Source organism: Festucalex cinctus, chromosome 1, assembly GCF_051991245.1.
Source record: "Festucalex cinctus isolate MCC-2025b chromosome 1, RoL_Fcin_1.0, whole genome shotgun sequence".
NCBI classification, from domain to species: domain Eukaryota; kingdom Metazoa; phylum Chordata; class Actinopteri; order Syngnathiformes; family Syngnathidae; genus Festucalex; species Festucalex cinctus.
Genome location: NC_135411.1, coordinates 60,931,267 through 60,953,766, shown reverse-complemented (window position 1 = coordinate 60,953,766; position 22,500 = coordinate 60,931,267). Strand labels below are relative to the sequence as shown.

Here is a 22,500-nt window from a genome sequence, read left to right as displayed (position 1 = left end):
TAAAAATGAATGAGTGAATGGAATGTGAATATACAATTCATCAATGATACTGCAGATTCATGCTAGTGATTACTTAATGTGTCTTTCCAGCCTTTGACACACGACGAGGAATTACGCAACAACTGATATTATTGTAATCATGAAATAGAGGTTTAAATTTGTGTTTGAGATTTAGGATGGTACTCTGCAATATAGCTATATAACTATGACATTATTATATGTCGTATTCAACATGATGCATTTTTTCAAATAAAATAAGCACATTTGTCTACAATGGTGCATGTTTGTACTTCTTTCATTGAGACGATCTTCCTATTTAAACTGGGGGATATTTGCACAACTGGAATGTTGAGAATAGGGATGTAACGATAATGGAAATATCGTGATATCGAGTTATTAAAACTACCACAATATATCGTCGTCGTCATGTCACAATATAAAAAGCAGAACATCTGTTAAAAAAAGTCAGGTTGATTTCCATTTGTGCAGTTCTAGCACCCTCTGGTGGCTAGTTTATTAGAGTAGTTTAATTTCCATAAGGCATATTTTGGCCCTTCTATGTTTAATATGCAATATTAAATGTTATTAGAGATTGTAGGTTCTTTATATGTATTGCTGTAATATACAAAAGCACAATATTGTGTTTTTTTTTTAGTATGAGATCATTTTTTAACAATATTGTGACCTTTTTTGTATCGCCAACCTCCCCACGATATCGTGATAATTATCGCATCGTGACTTTCACATCGTGATATCGTATCTGATGTTTGGATATCGTTACTACATCCCTAGTTGAGAACAGGTGATAAAACTTAAAATACCACAGATTTTTTTTTTTAAGATGAGCAACTACACATGATAAATATGAAGTGTAATATAATTGGATTTACACTTTAATTTAAAAAGATTATTATTTCTATTTGTCGTCGTCATTGGGTGAAACTAGTGTGTATTTAGTGCCATCTAGTGGTGAACTAATAGAAAGCAACAATTTTGAAGCACACTACTGTGCCACAGAAATTCCACACTTGGCAAGACTATTATCATCCATCCGTCCATCCATTTTCTTAACCGCTTGCTCCTTACAGGGATCACGGGGGTGCTGGAGCCTATCCCATTGGTAAAGAAGAGGTTAGAAAGGCACAAAAAAGAAAAAGCAGTTTGTACTGATGACATTAGACCTGTGGAGGCATGGAAGCATCTAGGAGGTGGCTGTGGACTTTTTGACTAGTTTTTATGACAATTTTAGAAGGTGAGACTGAGAATATGCCTGACAATGAAAGAAAAGTGTGCTGGTGCCTATTTTTCAAGAATAAGCAATGCACAGGGTTTCTGGCGGAAATTATTGAGGAATCAACTTGATGAATCACACAATGACGTTATGGGGAAATAGTGGAGGCTAGACTTGAGATACGAGTGAAGAGTTCGACAGATGCTTGCCTTGATGTACAAGACCGGGGGAAATTGTGGTACATGAAGTCTGGAATGGCAGAGAAGTATTTTAGTATGGCGTGGACGGAGCAGAACAATGGTGAGATCATGTGCTGTCGGCGTGACAAAGGAGTTGAAGGTGGAGGTGGGAGAGCTCTATAAGAATGGATGTTGGAGGAGATAGACTTGTCGCGACCCCTAACGGGACAATTAAGCCGAAAAAGCAAAATAAGTAAATAGGCTGCTTACTGCAAATAACATTGAGGACCATCTTTTTCGCCTTTACGTGCAGACAAAATGTTTAATGCGACTAATACGGTACAATATAATTTTTGTGTATGTCGCCACTGCAACTCGCCAGCTTCAGCCAGTGTGCGACAACTGGCCATCCGGTTGGACCGGACCACGTTGGACCAGTGACGTTGTTGTACACTAGGCTCTCCTCCCACTTCATTTGCCTTCCTCAAAAGTGTGTGTACGTGTGAAGCAGAGGAGGAGCTAAGTGCGACACTCTTTTCTTTTGCAAACACATGACATCGCCGAATACCTGTACTCCCGACTCGAGCTCACACAACAGGAAACTGGCGAAATAAATGCCAACACTCGGACTGCGTTTGGACCCGCTCGGGAGCTTGATTTTAAGGTGCAGATAAAGTGATCAATGCGCCTTGGCTGGCCACGGCGTGAGAACTGCACAGGTCCTAGCAGGTGTAGCAGCTGGGAGAGAACATGTCCAATGGAAAACAGGAGAATGCTGCTCACAAGTGAGTACAAGCCAAAAGAAAAGTTCAAACTCCACTTTATTTACTTTTGTGGAGTACTCGTGGCTTAGGCGTTTGCTACCTGCGCAACAAGTAAAGAAAAAAATGTTTAAACAACCGGTAACCACAAAAGGCTGTTTCCTGCTTATCTGGCAACGCTCAATCTTTCCTTGTTCCACTTGCCAGATAAAGATAATTACACAAACTTGAGCACTTGAAGAGGCCGCTTATGCCGCCAATGATTTTTGTGCGTTACCGTCCGTATGTTTATCGTTGTGCAGTGGGAGGGCGGGGGACGTTAGTGCTCATGACTGACAAACGCAACACAACATAGGGAACCCCTGTTTATTCTGCCGGATACGTTCCAGACTCGCTTGTTTTAAGTGCAAATTCACCTTAAAATGACAATGTGACAAAATGACATCATAGCATAATAATAATAATAATAATAATAATAATAAAGCAGTGTACTTATGCCTTGCACACACATGAACAATTTTCAAGACAATTTTTCCTCAAGTATTCCCAGTGTCTCTTCACGCTACCAAGAAATGCAATAACATTAAAGGAAACAAAAAGAAGAGCTTCTTGGCATATTTCTCCAAATAAGAAAAACATGCTTGCTGCAATATTCCCATTTGAAGTTGACTGCATGTAAAAATAAAGAAAATTTTAAAATTGTACACAGTATTCACAAGCTCACAACAAAATGTTCAAACAATGTGCAATTTTGTCCTCTTGCTTAATGTTAACATGGGCTAATGCAAGTTATCAGAGATCAGTACAGTCAAACCCCGCATACTTGTAGTTCAGCAATCAGCACCCACTGATCTGCCTATTCACACTTTTCTCCCTAATATAATTTTAAATTGTGTGTGCGTGTTTCTGTTTTTTGTTTGTTTTTGTTTTACTTTATTTTCCCCATCCACCTCTTGACCCTCCCTCCCCTGTTCAGTGGAAAACATATTTTGAATGTTTATCAGCATTTTGTGAAGAATGTTTTGGGTTCGAATTTTTTTAATTTTTTCCCCAATTCATTTAAATGGGTGTCCATTATACACAGATTTTTTTGTTCGGGGGGCTGGCCCTGTCAATATCCCCAAAGTAATTTTATGCCTTCAAACAACTGCTACTTTAACACATGGAGGAGCACAATACTCATAGATAGATAGATGGATAGATAATATTCATCCCAATATCTCTGCTCTTGACCAACACCTATTAAAGGACATTGTGGCAACCTTTTCTGCCCCATTTTCTTGCTCTTAGTCTTAATTGCATGGTACATTTCTTTCAGTATGTCTCAGTTCTGACCAGAATGTTGTGACACAACGTGGTTCCACAGTGGTTCCAAGAATCATAACTCAAAATTTGGACTTGTGTGTTTACAGTACTGTGAAAATGATTGCTTGGGCACGAAAGATTAAACGAAACATATAGCAAGGGGATCACTGCATTTTCAATTTGTGCTAATGGCTGCACTGCATCACAGCTGAGATGTAACTGGCCTTCCAGGAGTGTCCTTCCCCAGCTTGTGTCGGTACGTCAGCTCCAACATCCCAAAACAGGTTGGATTGATTGATGACTCTCTAAGTTGTCCGTAGGTGTGACTGTGAGTTTGAATATTTATTTGACTGCCAATCAGTCCACAGTGTATGCTGCCTTTCTCCCAAATTCAGCTGGGATAGGCTTCAGCTCATCCCCAAATTGACTGAAGACATGCAGTATAGAAAATGGATGAAAAGATATGCATCGGCCCAAAGTCAGATTCACACGTGCCTCCAATCCCCAGTGCACACCTGGGAATTGAAATAGTGAAAAGAAATATAAAAAATACTAAAGTAGTAAAAAGTGAAAATCATTGAACTTTTAAAATGCAATATGATGAATAAATACTGAACTGCTGATTACACGCTGCATTCATACTCGCACTGCGCTCCGGTAGCACACGTGTGTGTGTTGGGAAATACACTGTGAGCGCGTTGCTTCATTCAGACCATTCGGAAACTCAGAATGTTGTTCAAATGTGCCATCAGGTTCTTCCCAATGTCACAAAATACGGAGCATATGCATTGCAGCTAAAGGAAAATATGTCATCAAACCCACAAATGTTTCTATATATATATATATATATATATATATATATATATATATATATATATATATATATATATATATATATATATATATATATATATATATATATATTTAGCAACAAACAATAATAAATAGGGGTGTGAATTGCCTAGTACCTGACGATTCGATTCGTATCACGATTCACAGGTCACGATTCGATTCGATACCGATTAATCCCGATAAGAATTTATAAGTCGATTGTTGTGATTTTTTTTCATTCAAATTTAGAAAATACAAATCAGTAAGCTTGTAGAGTGTAAGATTTATATGAAAATGTATTATTTATTGATCTGAAATTTCAGTCTTATAGAGGTTGTAATCTGTTTCATGTTTGAACAGCATTAAAATAAAATATTAAGGCTTAATGTTCCGTTCATATAACATTCTTCCATGCTCAAGGTGTGAATCCTAAAAAAAATAATAATAAAAAAAAAAAAATCGATTCTGCCGATTATTGAATCGATTCGAGAATCGCGCGATGTAGTATCGCGATATATCGCCGAATCGATTTTTTTTTAAACACCCCTAATAATAAACATTGGGTTTTTTTTCAAAATGAACTAAAAATGCCCAAGTTTTATTTGCACCGTTACTTAGAATTGGGCTAGAGCACCATTTTAATATGCACTAGCACTACATATATAATACAATAAATGTACAAATGACAATTGAGCATGATTTCAGCTCTTACTTTGGATCTCTTTAAATTGTGCAGGTGTGCCCCATGTTGTGGCTGGTAAGTGAACATGACAAAAACGGATCCTTTCTTTCTGTTAAGTGCACGTATGTGCACAATCATAAGTTCACAGTACCCATCTTCATATCCCCCTTTTTGTATATTTTAGCAACTCGTCGCAGATGACCCTAGACCAGAGCCTGGATGAGTGCATGGAGGCCCTGGATCTCTTCCTAAACAATCACTTCAATGAGAGTCTGGAGAGACTGCGAACAAAGTAAAACAAAAACTGATTTTGAGGTTTTTACTGACTCTGTGTTGAGAATACAATCACGTGTAAAAAGGCGGTCCATGAATTGGGCCGCAGGTGATGCTGATCACGGTGAAGTCTGATGCAATTTGCCTTTTGTTAGATGGCTTACAAGTGGAGCTCATGTTTAGCGTGTATTCTCCAGGATATTATGTGTTTGCTGAAGCTGACGCCCGAAGTCTGACTGATTCAACAGCCAAAGAACGGCAGCCCTGTTAAATAAACATTATGCTGTGAGATAGTAGCAGTGGTGTGACACCTTCAAAAAGTTTTCACAAATCTTGCCTAACCAAAGTGTACCTCACCTATCACCCAAAACAATCTGAAATACGCGCCGGCTCGCTTGTGACTCTAAGGATAAGTGCTGAAAAAAAATGGATTGATGACTTGATGGATTCTACCATGCACCATAGTTGGGATGTAACGATATCCAACCATCACGATACGATATTATCACGATATGAAGTTCACGATACGATAATTATCATGATATTGTGGTCTATGTAATATATGTGATAGCGTCACAATATTGTTAAAAAAAAGAACAAAAAAAAGAGCTCAGACTTAAAAAAACAAAAAAAAACCAATATTGTGCATTTGTACATTATTGCAATGAAAAATCTAAAAATATATAAATATATATATTGGGGCACTTACTTGCTAATGCACGCACATGTTGAGTTCCTACACAATTTGACTCGGTTCACAAGCAAATTACATTCCCCTTCATCTGACATTTAAACATAGAAGGGCCAAAACATGCCATATAAAAATTAAACTGCACTAAAAAAAAACAACTAGCCTTTAGAGGGTGCTAGAACGGCACAAATGGAAATCAACTCGACTTTTTTAACAGATGTGATGCTTTCAATATAGTGACATGACGATGACGATATATTGTATATTGCTGTTATCGTTACATCCCTACAACATACTATATAGTACGGGTTATCACTATATAATACAAATCTGAGGCTTGTATGAAAAGCTGTTTAATTTTTTTAGTGTTGATTATTATATGCCTGTATTTCCGACGCAGAGTGTCTGAGAGTATGTACCATGCTCTCATCTATGCCACAATCCTGGAAATGCAGGCCATGATGACTTTCCACCATGATGACATATGCAGTGCTGGGGCAACCATGAAGAGTGCTCAGGATCTCTGTCAAAGGTCTGTTTTTCTCTTAAAATAATGTAGAGCAATTGGTGCTTGTTTGCACTTGAAGAGCACATTAAACAACTTGACTGTGTCATTATACATATTACAGAGCCATTATGATCCGGTTATATAAGCTATAAAAATCAAATCGCACGGGCGCAATAATAATTACGGCAGTCATGTCACTGCTCGTGCTGCTATTTGGAATGCTTGCATGGTTATTATCACAATATAGATGCAGCGTGAGTGATTGGTATTGCACATGGTATCGTAAGATATATTTATGTTGATTTTGTAACACTGTTTCAGGTTTCGCCGTAAATCTCCAAATTTAGGGAAGTCAAATGGGGAGCCGCTCACTGAAGGTAAACAGATTATTTAATTTTTAAACTCCACAGACACAATTTTTAGTGGGTGAAATATAATAAGGTGTATATCTCTTTTGTGTAGAAAAGTAAACATAACAACATCCAACATTATTGTTGCTTTATAATATTTGTAGTGTTTTTTTATTGTTGGTTTTCGTAAGTTGTATGTCCAGTATCTGGCCCACAGTATATAAAATGATGGAAAAATATGCAAATGAAAACTATTAGTGAAGATCCAATTAATGATGAAGCCCAATAGGATATGTATATTTCTGCTTCAACATGAAAAAACAGTCAGTGTGCTTTGTAATTATACAAATAAATGTAAAGCAGGTAAATACTTTGGATACTCATTTGTTGCCTTTAGATAAAGGTTGCTTAAAGTGTACGTCTTTGCAAGTTCATTATTCCATTACTGTATTTCATATTCTTCCATGCATGTGCAGAGCAGCTCCATGCTGAAGTGTGTTATGCAGAATGCCAACTCCAAAGAGCTGCTCTCGCCTTCCTACAGGTAAAGTGAGATGATAGGCTTCAATTATGTCTGAGTATGTCAACACAGAATAGGTCCTTGTACTTTCCAGCCAAATGGCAGCAAACAATATTTCTTTGCAGGATGAGAATATGGTGAGTTTTATCAAAGGTGGGATCAAAGTACGAAACAGTTACCTGATTTACAAGTAAGTCGCTCTACATGCAGTACATACAGCCATATGTAGTTAGAATATATACAATGTAACCGTGAATTATGATTTACACAATGGGTCACAAGATGCACGGTGATACATTAAGATCTAGTTTGATTAGGGTATGTCTCAATATTTTAGTAATTTCATGTACACAAGTTTCTTTAATCACTGTTATTTGATCTGGTTAAATGTTTGATATAAGCAAAAAGTCAAGGAAAGGAGGTTGTAATTTTGAAAACCGTGTTGCTCTATGCTGCTGAAGGCCCTTTTCTAATATTGTTCCCTTTGTCTTCCAGAGACTTGCATTCCTATGTCAAATCTCAAAGCGGTTTTAAAGGACCCAGCCACAGTCACTTAGAGGGTGGGATTTCTTTTGGAATAGGAGCATTTAATTTGGTATGATATGACTATACAGTACATCTTCTGTATGTACAGTATTTAACTTGTGCTTTCTTAATGTTATTTTTTTACTTTGTTTTTTTTTTAAAGACACTTTCTTTATTTCCGCCACGGATACTAAAAGTATTAGAGTTTGCAGGCTTCTCAGGAGATAAGGTACGTGACAAGTGCAAAGCATAGCTCAACTCTCATTTTCATATTAATGAATGTATAAATTGCACAATGATCTCATCCACATGCCTGTTTAAGGAATACGGTTTGTCCCTGCTTGATGATGGTGCGACAGCCTTGAATCTGCGCTCCATGCTGTGTGTTCTGCTACTGCTTTGTTACTACACTATTCTCACCTTCATACTAGGTATGGCTCCTCCCCATACGATCCTCATATGTCTGATTACTCAAACCTGTTGCGTGATCTGTAAGATGGTTCATATCTCCTCCTCACGTTCTCAGGAACAGGTGAGGGGCACGTGGTAGAAGCTGAACGATTGTTGAAAATATTCCGGCTCCGCTATCCACGGGTGAGTGGAGTGCAGAATACCAAAGACAAAAAAAGAATTGAACACCGTGTTTTTATGGTTTGTTTTTCTGTGTGTGGAGTGGGAGAAATGGTACCATTTTAAATACTAACAGACTAGATAAACCTGGCATAGACCCATGTTTTTATTCTAATGTTCACAAAGTGTAAAATGAAAACTGTATTTTTCCTGTGTAACCTGATAGCTAGCTAATTAGCTAACTACTGAAAATGTGGACGATAGCCATTGGGATAGAGTATGTAATTGTTGTGGTTGTTAGTAACTACCGTACTTATTTTTAGTTCTTTATAAGAGAATGGAGTAATAAGACAATAAACATGAGACCAACGCATGGGCCGATATCAGATTCTGACAGTATGATAACCTTGAGCAAAAATATTGTGCTATAATGGTATTAAAATAACTCGAAAATGACCATTTAAAAAAAATAATTCCTCAATAAAACCAGCATTAAAAAAAAAACAAAATATAGAACATTTAGTACAGAAGAATTGTTTTTCATGTTAAGTTTAAATAAATTACTGTATTTTCCGCACTGTAAGGCGCACCTTCAATGAATGACATATTTTGAAACTTTTCCAGATATAAGGCACACCACATTATAAGGTGCACCTTCAATGAATGGCATATTTTAAAACCTTTGTCATATATAAGGTGCTACAGTAGAGGCTGGGGTTCCGTTATGCATCCATTAGATGGTGCTGCGCTAAAGGGAATGTCAACAAAACAGTCAGATAGGTCAGTCAAACTTTATTAATAGATTGCAAACCACCTTTCTGACAACTGCATTCATTCCCAAAACCAATAAACAGCTGTTTTATTATGTTCTCTGAGGTAAAGTATTAGTATTAGCTAGCGATCCAAGATGGCGGGATTGGTCACCGATAGCGTCTTGAAAGCGAGACCTGTTGCGGCTCAATATTCATCCATATATAAGGTGCACTGGATTATAAGGCGCATGGTCAGCTTTTGAAAAAATAAAAGGCTCTTAGGTGCGCCTTATAGTGCGGAAAATACGGTAATAAATGTTCTCATTCTTCTAAGTCACAGGGTTCAATCGCTGGTAATCTATTTAGAAAAGTCCTGCAAGGCTACTCATGTTGTCCTTGGGGCAAACTTGTACTGGCAGGCACCTTTTTTGTTTCTTAGTTTGTATTTAGTACAATGCACATCAGCGCAAAAAAAAGGCATACGTTTGCAGTATCTCAGTCTTGCTTCCTAACTTCTCCTCCTCTGTTACGCGCCAGGAAGGAGGGAAAAAAAGTTACCATAATTAGGCAATTCATTTCAAATAGACTTTTTTTTTTTTTTTTTTTTTTAAACAACAACCCTGGGTCATTCTGTGTCAATTCACACACCCTCACCAGTGACACCTTTTCAATTTGCATGATTTTTATTCCATTAGGTCATTGTGATGTCAAAAGAAAGAACTCAAAGTTTGAGACTCCGAGCTTAAATGGTTCATAAGCCTTTTCAAAGTTTGGATGCCATGCCTACTTTTGGGATCCGGTGATCGCACACTAAATTTTGGACCATATTTTGGAGGCCCTCATCTATATATTGTGAATTCTGTGTATTCTGACCCTGTCCATCAGAATCTGCACTTCACAGCACAGGTGTACTATTATTAGAGATATTAACTTTTTAAAAGTGTATGTGTTAATAATGCAATACATTTTGTTGATATTTGGGGAGTCCATATCTTGGAAATGTTTTGTGTTGGTGGGATTTGCCTATTTATGTTTCTGTAAATAAAAACAGACCCACCCAATTAAATACTGTATACGGTAAATAAATACAGTTTAAGATAGGAGGCTCAAGCTTTTGCCATCATAAGGCACTCATGGAATAAAAATCAGGCAAATTGAAAAGGTGTCACTGGGGAGGTTTTGGGGATTTGTGGGAATTGACACGACATAACCCTTCTACAAGCAGCCAATCATATTATGCCCTGCTTAGACGTCCCCTCAAAAAAGAAAAGAAGAGCTCATTACTGGTGACATCCAGTATTAGCGTTATTGAAACCTTGATGTTTTAAAACCATGGTAAAATGTCAAACCGGTAATTGGCCCATGCCTACATAAGACTGAGATGTTTGTAGATTGTGTTTATGTGTTGTGGTCAGGCATGGACTGGGCCATATGGAGGGGCGGGACAATTCCCGGTGGGCCGTCCTATATTTCGGGCCGCGACTCGTCAGGCGGGACCCCCACCACCACCACCAAAATGTTTCAAAATTACGCAGGCAGTACATAATCAACCTGTAATTAAAGAGCCTCAGCATCGTCTTATGTTGACTTTCTCATTGTCAATCAACTGTAATTTCAATCACCCTTATAAACCATTATATATAGCACTGACTGCATGCCTTTGTTATTAAGGGTGTCACCAAGTTACAATAATTTAATTTCAAAAGGAGCGCAACTTTAATCCATGAATAGAAACAATAAACAATATAACTATGTTAAACCTTGCCTGTACAAAATTAACATAAGAGGCAAAACACAATCACGTGTTGCTAGTAACAGCAACAAAGCATGATGGAAAGCCTCCTACGCTTACTGTTGCTCTCTTCAAGTTAGGGTCAGTCAGCTCAGGAGTGTGCACCAGAAGTGGGGAGAACACTTTTCAAAATAAGAGTACAGTGTTAGATACCTTAATCTTGTTGGTTTAGCTTCATTTGCCAAGTGTGTGTTGTGAAGTGTAAAATGTCTTATCTCATATAATGTACATTTGCTTATAGGTCTCTTACCCCCCGATTTCCAGGTCACATGCTTATTCAAATCAATAATTATTGATTTGATTCAAACAATGACCCGGCTCTTGTAAGAGTATTCAATTGTAAATGACATTTTTGATCAAATGCAACATGAACATTGTTGGACGGAATGCTCATTTACTTTACATGTTTCCACAAACTGTGTATGTTCATTAAAATGTGAACTTCAGGGCTGAAAATGAGTCCCAGTCCGGCCCTGCTTGTGGTTGTCGAAAGCCAAATCAAGTGATTTAAGAACATTCTTGAGAATTCCTAACTTAAGGTCTTCCACACTTCGATTCCTCTTATTTTCAACATCATTACGTAATTTCCCTCTTTTTATTTTACAACCTGTTCAACTCCACTTGACTTCACAATCCATGTAACCGCTCCTACTGCATACGTGCCTGCCCATCCCACAGAACAAACTTGACATTCTGACCACACTGTGTACAAATTCATGGGAATGCCATTAAATACATGAAACAAAGGTACAATAAGCAGTAGCCTTAATAAATATACAAATCTCTTTTTATGCACAGGGAGCAATATTCCTCTTCTTTGCTGGCAGGGCTGAGGAGATGAAAGGAAACATCGATGAGGTGTGTGCATATTCATGGCTTTGTCGTGAAATGTTCCGGGAACGGTTCTGGAAAGAAAGAATGTTTGCAGCCATTTCCTGTTTTTGTTAATTTCCGTTGTGCCAAAAAGTCTGTTGATCTTACAACAGTTGCATGATGTTAGCCACTCATCAACCACAACATTCTAATGTTTGAGCAAAATGTCTGCCTTTTCTAATGACAATTATTAGTATTGATTGAACAATGTGTGACTTTTGAGATGGGCACCATGGTAGCATCTTTGCCTCACATTTCGGAGGATTTGCATTCAAATCTTGACTCCCTTAGCTAACATGTTAACATGTTCTCCCCATGGTTCCATGGGTTTTCTCCGGGTACGCTTACATCCCAAAAACATGCATATTGTCTGTTGCCATGGTGTAATGATGTTTGTACAGGCACAAATGAAACATGAATGTCAGCTTTTACAGGTGTAAGATGAGCTGCACACAGCTTAAGGCTAACCTGAATGTTTAAATACGTCAAATGAAATATGACTTTTTGCATGTTTTGCATGTCCTTATGTCACCAGGCGGTGGCTCTATTTGAAGATGGCTGCAAGGCGCAGCAAGCGTGGAAGCAGTTCCACCACATGTGCTACTGGGAGCTGATGTGGTGCTTCACTTATAAGCGAGCGTGGAAGATGGCCTATTTCTATGCTGACCTCCTGAGCAAGGAAAGCCGCTGGTCCAAGGTGCACACTGGAAAACAATATTGTTGTTGTTATCCTATGCTAGTGCTACTCCTTGGCTCCTGAAAGCGTAAAGGGGTACCAGTTGACTGTCACGTCTAAGCATCTAATTTGTTTGTGCTAGGCCATGTATGTCTACATGAAAGCTGCATATCTCAGCATGCTGCCAAAGGAAGAGGAACGCCCCTTTGGAGAGGATGAGGTGGATCTCTTTAGGTTAGTGATCCCCAACCATAGACACTGAGGGGCGAAGATTCGCGACGCTAGCGAATGTTGACGTCACGCCAGGGTTCGTTCAAATTCGCAAAATGTTTGCTAAACTTTCACTAGAGTTTTAATGGTCTTTCTTGTCACAAGGAATTTTGAACAAAATTGAACAACAAACTTTGGGCTTAAAGTGTGCCGTCACATTAATTATAAGTGGTGCCGTGGGAATGTAACCACTTTAATTTGTCAAAAAAAAACAAAAAACATTTATTTATTATAATATATCAAAAAGCAACTGGGGTTGATTTACATATAGCTGATAAACAACTAAGTTGGATACTCAATATAAGACGGACTATGTATACAATGTATTTACCCTGTAATTGGGTTCAATAGTTATTTATTTATTTATTTATTTTTTAATGCAACAGCATTGTAAACAAAAAAACTACTTTTAAAGAGACAGTAAGATGGCAGCAAAACATATCAGCTTCTGGTGAGGCGCAGTGTGACGACCTATGTAATATAATTAGTTATTATTAGTGTTGTTCCGATACCGATACTGGTATCGACAGAGGTGCCGATACTGCATTAAAACAGTGGTATCGGTATCGGTGAGTACTCACAAGTAACATGCAGATACCATTAATTCCAACGCTAATATAGGATTTTGGATGCAGCATCTTGTGTCTTGCTGGTGCACGACATTCACTGATATGTGACATGTTCACTTCATGCCGATCTAAGATATCCTATTGGCCCTTGAATGCTCTGAACCAATGGCAGGACAGCTTTTTCATGTTGAGGGAAAAAAACTTAAGTATCGGTATCGGCCGATACTGCAAAGCTGGGTATCGGAATCAGTATCAGGGGCCAAAAAACGGTATCGGAACAACACTAGTTATTATTAGACCTACGATTATATTGGGAAAAAAAAAGTACAATGATGTTAATGCTATTTTAGCATTAGCGTCAACATACATTTGTTAGCATTGCTAAAGCTAATCATGACCAGTTTATTCAGTCTTTTTTTGTGCCATGGAACATCTCAAATTGTTATGTATTAGTTTTGGTTATGTGGTCAATTGGTCACTGGGCTCTAAGCAGGTGTTTTGTACACATGCCTTGGACTAGCCCTGCTCAAACGCATGCCTTCCTCTTCTGTTTAGACAAGTCCCTGCCTTCAAGCAGAAGATAGCAGGGAAGTCTCCACCCACAGAAAAATTTGCTATCCGCAAAGCTCGCCGCTACAAAGCCCAGTCCCCGGTCAGGCTAGCAGTGCCAGTGCTGGTAAGCCTTCAAAAACAGATTCTGGAACTAACAACAACAAAAAAAGTTTACATTTACCCACTGCTTGATTCTAGGAGATGATGTACATGTGGAATGGTTTTAGCATGATCAAAAAACGACCAGAGCTGACTGAAGGCATGATCCAGACTCTAGCGGAGGCTGAGCGCACCTTGTTGGAGACTCCAGGTCCTCAGATGTCACCTTAATTGAAGTATGAAAAAAAAAAAAAAAACACACAAAATTTCACACCTGTGCTGTTTGCCTTCTTGCACCATCACAGAGAACGAGTATTTACTGGATGACCGTTGTGTAATCCACCTGCTGAAGGGAATGTGTTTGAAAAACCAAGGGCTCCTCCAGGGTGCCGAGGAATGCTTTCAAAAAATTTGCTCGAGGTGAGTACTTGTTACCTCCCTTTCAAATGCAGGTAATTAACACTCCCTCACCACATAGCAAGAAACAAGATAACCATAACCAGAGTGATACTTTCATCTATCTGTTGTGAATAAATAACAATACTGTACCGTGGAAAATAGTATACATTGTCACACTGTCTGTCACAATGAGGTTTACCTTGGATCAGCCTCCCCCAGCAATCAATTCCCATAATTTAAAAGAAGTTGTGAAATTGTGAACTTGTATAAAAAGATTTGTTTACCAATATATTTTTAAGTCTACATGTGTCTGTTTACAATTTCGAATAGGGTTCAATTGAATCTTAAACACAGCTGTTAGGTTCGTTCTTTGTTTGTTCAGTGAAAAGAAGCTCAGGTTCGACCACTACCTCATTCCCAACTCCATGGTGGAGCTCAGTCTCTTATACATTGAACAAGGCCGAAAGGACGATGCCATCAAACTGCTCCACAAGGCCAAGTAAGTTACTCCTATTTACTTAATAAAGTTAGCTATTCGTGTAAAGTACTGGAGCAATACCGACCTTCATAAGCACAGTGCCTTAGAACAGTGTTTCTCAAAGAGTGGTAGGACTAACACTCGGGGTGCGAGAAGCCTCTAGTGGTACACAAATGAATCACTGAATTACATGTTGAATTTGTGGCTCATGTTACACTGGCTCCAATGTTTTTTTGTTTTGTTTTTTAAATCCAGTGAAGTGCATTTTTTAAAGACGGTTCAATAACTTCAATTGTATTTATCATAGTTTGTTGCTCAATGTTATAGGCAAAAATTTGATTTCATTTGTATGTGAAATAAATTTTAATTGAATCATTTGTTTTACTTTCTTATAATTTAGCACAGTGTTAATGTTCAAACTGTACATATTACAGTGTCTTATTAAATGGAATAAAACCTCATATTTTTGATGAATACTTGCGCCAAATCCTCCACAGTATTTTAATGTTGGTCATAAAGGGTGGGACTTGGAGAGCCAAGTATTTATTTATTTTTTTTTAGGTGGTATATGGTATTAAAAGTTGGATGACCACTGCTTTAAAAGGATTAGGAAGAGCTTACATTTTTGCCAGTAATTAAATCTTACACTAAGGTATTGTTTTTGTGTTTTATTTAAATGAATACAGTGATTTATCGCTCAATAATCCACATTCCCCCCCAAAAAAATTACATAAATTTTTAGTAGGTTTAATTGAGTGTCACAAAATAACCAGTATGGGAGTGACTGCTTTGGGGTTTACAGTACAGTGGGTATCTATAGTTCCACTACGAAACGGTAGAGGGCAGTCTCTGCCTGTTACATTTGTAACAGTTGTTACTATAGCATCATGGATTTTGAAAAAAAAAGAAGTAATATGGACATTGGACATAAATTGACCTTATTGCTCATAAGGCAACTCAGACCGCTTTTGCCATTAGACACCTTACAAAAACTACAGTAAAGAGTCAGAATGGTGTTGTGGAAGGATTTAAAAGGAGCTAATGAACTGGAATTGATGGTTGTTGATTCTAATTTACCACAAGCCCGAAATGCCATGACCCTCTGCTTATTATATAACCATTGCCATGCACTTAACAGTCCTTCTTTCGACTTGTAGACACAGCTATAAAGAATACTCAATGGAATCTCGTACGCAGTTCAGGATCCACGCCGCTCTGGCCAAACTGAAGGCTGGCTCTGTCGATGAGGACCAAACTTCTCTATAGTGAGACCTTTTCTCCACGGAGACGTTCTTCATCTGCAACCATTGTGACACTTCCGCTGTTTTAGCCAATGCCCAGTTTTATTCTTCTATCCATTTTCTTCAAGTCAATGCTGGGTTTAAATTTGGGTTTGTCTTTCTTTTTTTTTGTCACTTGATGAAGGTAAGACCCGAGTGGCGTCAAACGGTAGAAAAGTGTAATATAGTTTTGGATAGAACTTCGCTTTTATAAAAGAGTACAACCTCGTGTATAAAAAGACATTTCATTGTATGGACCAATGTTTACATAACTTGTCTCAACTGTTGATTAAAGCCACTTTAAATGACATTTCCAGTCATTTAATTATTTTAAGTATGGTACATAATCTGAGGTTAAGATGTGTTATGGTGTCAAAAAGTATGATAAAAAAGGTAAACAGTTAACTCACTTTTACAGTGTATTTTTCAATTTATTATACGAATAACACTTTATTAACGGGCCTGGTGTGAGGTTTTCAGCTCCATTAACTCTACTTTGCAATACTCCATATTTCTTTAAAACAAAATGCATTCTGTACAGAAATATTTATTATAGTGACAGTCAAACAAGGAAAGAAACAACTTTGTAAATTGAGCTCTTGTAATTACAGATGAAATTAGAAAACAAAATAAGCACTTAAGTTGACTCTAAGTGTATAAAATAAAATATTAGTTGATTCCATTTATATTGACTGTGTCCAAGTGTACTAGGAGGCGACAGGAGTGAAAGGGACTCCTGCCTTCTCCTCTTTCAGTCTGCGTTTCATTAGTTTCCTCTTTTTCTTCTCCTCTTTTTCAATTTCAGCAACCATTTCCAAGAATTTGCTGCTGCGGGGGTCCACTGCGTAGCCAAAACGTTCTCTGGCCTCAGCCAGCAACTTCTCACGCCGCTTCTTCTCCTCTTTTAGCTTCTGTTTAGCTTCACGCTTCTCTCTGCGCCAGTCGGCGATCATCTTGGGCATTTTGGCCATGTTTTCTGCGATGAGCTTCTCCCTGTGACGGGAACAGAAACAATCATTAGAACAGTCGTTATTGGCGCTCATCGTTCGATTGACAGTTAACCACACTGTCAGTAAGTATATCAACTATTGGGTGAACTGCAGCTGTACTCCTAAAATACTAGGATAGTAGCATTTAAATTAAGTTGGTCTATGGATATAAACAAGTGTTGAAAGACAAACCCACGTGTTATGATTCAAACAGCCACATCGTCTACTACTGTATGTATTTTCATTTTTGCATTCATTGTGCTGAAGATAAAGCATAGAAGTGACCATAGATCCACCAATTGTCACATGCGAGTAAACCCATTTATCATGATAACAGGTGTATTTATAACCCACCTTTTTAAAACTGCTTTTTTTGTCCTTTTATCTTGTTTCTTCTGTGATTTTTCTTCATTGTGTATTGATATTTTTTTGTTGTAAATAATTAGAAGTCCTACTTACATTTTTGTTTTGTTGGCTCTAGTTTTTAATCAGTTTTTTTGTAGTGTCTGAGTCTTCTGAAAAACGCTATACAAATAAAATGTATTAACTTAAATTCTTTACATGTATTTTTTAAAATATATTATGATTCACTAAAATTAAATCCACAAGAAAACTAACTTTTCACTAATTCTAAAATATTTTATCATCTGGTATAAGCAGAACGTTATACACACCAAAACACCAAATGTAGGATGGGTGTTTTTATTGTATACTAAAAGATGCATTACATTAGTACCTTTATTTAGTTTTCTTAACGAAAATTTTGCTTTTATTCCAATTTTTTTTAATAGACTCAGCTTTTAATGTGTTTAACTCGTTATGGGGCTTCGAAACAGTCGTAAGTCATTAACAATATTCCTAGAAGCTACACGTCAAACTTAAGGTAACGTTTATAAAAGGCTGTGGATATTTAGCCATGATTGGCAACTATCATGGTAGCGCCATTTTGCCGTGACCGGCTCTGATTGGTCAATAATCAATCGCCAGACGAGTCATATACTCTGCATGGCTCCTGCCTCATTTCACCCATTCCGAGTCTTTTCATTAAGTTCTAATTTTGTCTTGCCAACTGTTATGTTATTACTAGCAAAACCATAACCGTCAGAGAACATATGCGGTTGTCAAGAAATTGTTTAAAAAAAAAAAATGTAGATTCGAACCTGTAACTTAGCACGTTCGGCCATAACCATTGTCCCACGTGACGAGATAGTGTACTACAAATTCGCATAATTTGTACTTGTAGTTATCGCACGATTCACGGCAAAATATCGCTAAGGTTTTATTTTTTATTTTATTTTATTTTTTTAAATCAACAAATGAAGTGGTGAGTCGCCGGCCACGGCAAAACATCCACATCGTTTATTTAAAAGATAAAAAAAAAAAAAAAAAAAAGGCGGCATCTGTCTATACGGCATGGGGACATTATAAGTTTCCTATTCAAGCAGCGACAGAGATTAATGACAAAGATTGCGTTTAGGGTTCATTCGCTGTCTGAAAACAGAAAGGCGCTAGCCACGTTAGCATCACTCACTTTGCCATTCGTTTGTCTGTCTCCTCCTTTTGCTTGGCCGCAATATTCTCCAACATGACATCTAACGGAGGGTGCCATTCATTTTCCTCAGCGCCGATCCTGTTCCGTTCTGCGTGGCTGGGCCACAGCGATGCAGGGTCGATTCCGGACGCCGAGCCGTAGCGACCGTACAGCTTCATATCGTATTTGCTCGTCTTCTGCCATTCCGGCGTCTTCTCGCTGCTCTTGTCTGGAATATAAGGATCCCGAAGATTCAGTTTCAGAGGTTTGGGGTTATACGATGCCGTCTGTAGTAGAATCCCGCTCGGATAGCTCGCAGAATTTAGAGTTTTGGGTGCTGAAATCCACTTAAATGTGTTACAAGTCACCAGCGTCCTCCTGCAGAGAACGGACGCAGCCATTTTCCTCTAACCTCACAAAGGACCCTGCCTTGATAGGAGGCTTTGAAAGTGCCTGTTTCCTCTAGACATTTTTCACCGCACTTTAGTGCATTACTGGCTGTACTGTATTTTGCAGACAGGACAATACATTTGAAATGAAATATTACAAAAATAATTTATATCAAAATGAAAGCTTGCTCAATAGTGTAACAGTTAATATTTTTTTCCCTTGGGATTATTTTAATCAATTTAATTTGATAAAATTTCAATTGATATTTCAGTTTTCCTCTGACATTACTGAATTACAAAGTGGAAATTATAGTACATAAATGACAGTGTCAGACAGTAGTAATACTTGATATTAATTACTTTTTGAATATTCGAATCATACCTAATTTTGTAGTCAAGTCATTTTTGTTTATAGAATCACTCCCTACTCTAGGACAGTGTTTCACAACATTTGTGGGGGAGTATCAAACACATTTTAAACATCACGTCACACCACCAAATTAAAATGTCAGGAAAAAGTATATAAACTGAAATAATTATCTTTTCTCAATTTAATCACAAATGTACTGTGAAATCTTGGCTTGTTTCACCGAACGCAATGCTATTATTCTGTTATAATAATGGCTAGTGTTGTTCCGATACCGTTTTTTGGCCCCCGATACCTATTCCAATACCCAGCTTTGCAGTATTGGCCGATACCATACCGATACCTAAGGTTTTTTTCTTCAACATGAAAAAGCTGTCCTGCCATTGGTTCAGAGCATTCAAGGGCCAATAGGATATCTTAGATCGGCATGCAGTGAGCATGTCACATATGTGAATGTCGTGCACGAGCAAGTCACAAGATGGTGCGTCCAAAATCCAAAAGATGCTGCATCCAAAATCCTATACAGTATTAGTTAATGGCAGCTGGTGGATACATTAAGTATATCTTTTGCCATCTAGTTTGAGAGCATTTCATTTTTCTTCTATTGTGACTGGCATACATACTGGTAGATGAACAAACTATTCTTTTTTTTTTTCTTTTCCTTTTTGGCTTCCGACACTCCTTGTTCTCTCTTGGGGCAAACTAATGTGCTACCACAGTTGCCGGGAATTACTGACCTAGTAAGTAGAAAGAATGAACACATGAAAAAGGGTGTTGCAAGTGACACAAATATAAACTGCAGCATTGTATTTGATAGAAATTATGAATAGAAGAGTATGAAAATCAGTGTACATTTTTTAGGAAAAGAGACTTGAGCCTCTGTCTGAATTACTTAAACATTTGAAAGGTAAACAGAAAATTAATTAATGCTCAGATGCCAACATGGGAAAAGAGTACTGGTATAGGAAAGTGACCAAACGTCAGGCTTTCCCTACTGGGAAAAAATAATTTGGCGTGAACATTTTTACTTGAATCCCTGAGGTTTAAGGGCTAAATTAAATGATAGAGAGGAAGCTTATAACATTATTTCCCTCTCCTCGTGGCTGAATATGAACTACAGTAAATCAGAAGGTTTTACAGCACAATGTCATGGGTAGAGGTCAAGTGTTCTGCAGTTAAGAAGTTAAATGAAGTAATGGGAAGACGTTTTCAATTTGATAACATAGCTGTGAATATGTGAGCTCAAATGACATAAAGAAAGATCAGAAGTTGATTCTCCGACTATGAAATCTCAAGTCAAAATAAAGGATATTTGGTTTTTCGTTTCTGCTCCACTTTCTTCTTATTTGAGAAGCCACCGCGCAAAAACTTTGATCCGCTCGCAGCGATGCAGCTGTCATTACTTTTGTGTCCTGGGAGCAAACAAATCAAATAATTTTTTAAAAAGCTCCATTAAATATTTACGGTTCCCAGGGTCTGGGAGTAGCGGGAGGCTGGAGGTGGGTGTGGGCATGACACAGGCTTAATTTGTCTTAGGAGCGTTCTGGTGCCAAGCTCGGGGCTTAAGGGATCATATCAATGTCAGTCATAGGCAAGAAGGCTCCTTAGCAGTTAGACGGAAGAGGATAGTGGCAACATGACAGATCTAATTCTGGCTGCTTGAGTAGGAGGTTTGTGTGCTCTGTTGAACACATTTTGGGAAGTTGTACTCAACAAAATCATCCATCCATCCATTTTCTACACCACTTTCTCATTCCTCATTAGCTTTGCAGGTCCCAGGTGACTTTGGGTGAGAGGCAGCGAATACCCTGAACTGGTCGACAGCCAATCAATCACAGGACACATACAGTAGATGAACAAGCATTATTACGGGCACTCATGCCTATAGGGACAATTTACAGTATTCAATTAATCCAAGAACTCCCAACCACATCTCACAGGAATGTATACTATTTTAATTAATTGGTCTAAAAATAAGTACATATTACCACACATATTGAAATACATATATCTTCTGTAAACATCTGCTGTCGCCATAGTAGAATTTTTATGTTAATGACAGCTTACTTAGTTTTCCACTTCCCCATTAAAATTAAAAAACATTGACTCAACAGTTTTAAGGGTGTTCCTGGGTACATTTGGCTAGAAAGCAAAGCGTGAGAGTCTCTGTTGACGAAATGCATGCGTGCAGTTAGAAAATATATGATCCGTCTTTGCCAACAGCCTTTAAAAATATCAGCTCTTCCCTTTTATTGTATCCCATTTCCTCTCTTTCTGGCAATCTGTTTCTTCCTTCCCAATTGCGCAGTTTTTCCTGGTTAATAAATAAATAAATAAAAATACAATACAGTATATTGTATGTGAAGCCTGAGCCTCCGAAACCTGATACAGGGTGATGGATTATTTATTTCTTTATTTCTTTATTTAGGTATTTATTTATTTATTTATTTTTGTTTTTACTCTGTTGCAGTGCACGAGTAGATGTGCAGTGCTCACTTCACTGGTGTGCAGCACTCATGATTTCCTAGGAATGTTGCAGAAGTGATCTTTTTGAACATGTAAACACTTACAGAGAGTTTTAGAAATCATTTTGCATATCGATATTTGCTTCCTATCTTGTTAAATCATTGGCGAGAAATAATTATTTATATATTAGTCACTAACATTAATTGTCTTCACATAGAGAATTATTAATAGGTATTTTGTGTTTATTAAAGTTAATTTGACCAAATGTGTTATTTTAAAATGGTTGCCTTTTACATTTATCAGTACCCAGGAAATAGCTTTTGGTTTGGTAGGTAGGTGACGTCTCATTTGGGATAATGATGCACACGATACACACTCGCAGACACACACAGAGCAAAACTCAGCTCGGTACACCACGTTTCAAATTATTAACCAAATGTAATTTTTCTCAGTTTTTTCTATTGATGCAAAATAAGTCACTACATTTTTCAAGTCATCAACTGTTGGGAGTATTCAATTCAACTATTTTGAAACAAACTACCCAATCATAACAGTATTATTTCGAGAAATTAAAACTTAAAATGCACTTTTT

The 22,500-nt window shown here is 37.7% G+C and overlaps 3 protein-coding genes across 4 annotated transcripts in view; 2 read left to right on the top strand and 1 right to left on the bottom strand.

Annotated features, from left to right (window-relative positions):
• Positions 1-216, top strand: part of tspan34b (tetraspanin 34b) — an 8,991-nt gene extending 8,775 nt beyond the window's left edge. For both annotated transcript variants that reach the window (XM_077499194.1, XM_077499204.1), the window contains one exon: positions 1-216. This exon is cut by the window's left edge and continues 221 nt beyond it. The gene's annotated coding sequence lies outside the window, so the exon portion shown is untranslated.
• A 1,705-nt stretch (positions 217-1,921) lies between these two features.
• Positions 1,922-16,476, top strand: LOC144003190 (tetratricopeptide repeat protein 39A). The gene is made up of 18 exons (XM_077499170.1): positions 1,922-2,195; positions 5,174-5,281; positions 6,354-6,485; positions 6,783-6,838; positions 7,288-7,355; positions 7,457-7,521; positions 7,827-7,926; positions 8,020-8,085; positions 8,179-8,287; positions 8,383-8,450; positions 11,769-11,828; positions 12,379-12,540; positions 12,662-12,753; positions 13,914-14,034; positions 14,109-14,220; positions 14,315-14,429; positions 14,791-14,907; positions 16,044-16,476. Exons 1-18 carry the CDS (start codon positions 2,161-2,163, stop codon positions 16,150-16,152), a joined length of 1,695 nt encoding a protein of 564 aa, XP_077355296.1. The 5' UTR covers positions 1,922-2,160; the 3' UTR covers positions 16,153-16,476.
• Positions 16,477-16,697: 221 nt separating this feature from the next.
• Positions 16,698-19,144, bottom strand: gadd45gip1 (growth arrest and DNA-damage-inducible, gamma interacting protein 1). Its single transcript, XM_077499183.1, has 2 exons — positions 18,687-19,144; positions 16,698-17,159 (listed from the first exon to the last, which is right to left on the bottom strand). The coding sequence occupies exons 1-2, from the start codon at positions 19,085-19,087 to the stop codon at positions 16,874-16,876; spliced, it is 687 nt and encodes a 228-aa protein (XP_077355309.1). The 5' UTR covers positions 19,088-19,144; the 3' UTR covers positions 16,698-16,873.
• Between the last annotated feature and the right edge of the window lie 3,356 nt (positions 19,145-22,500).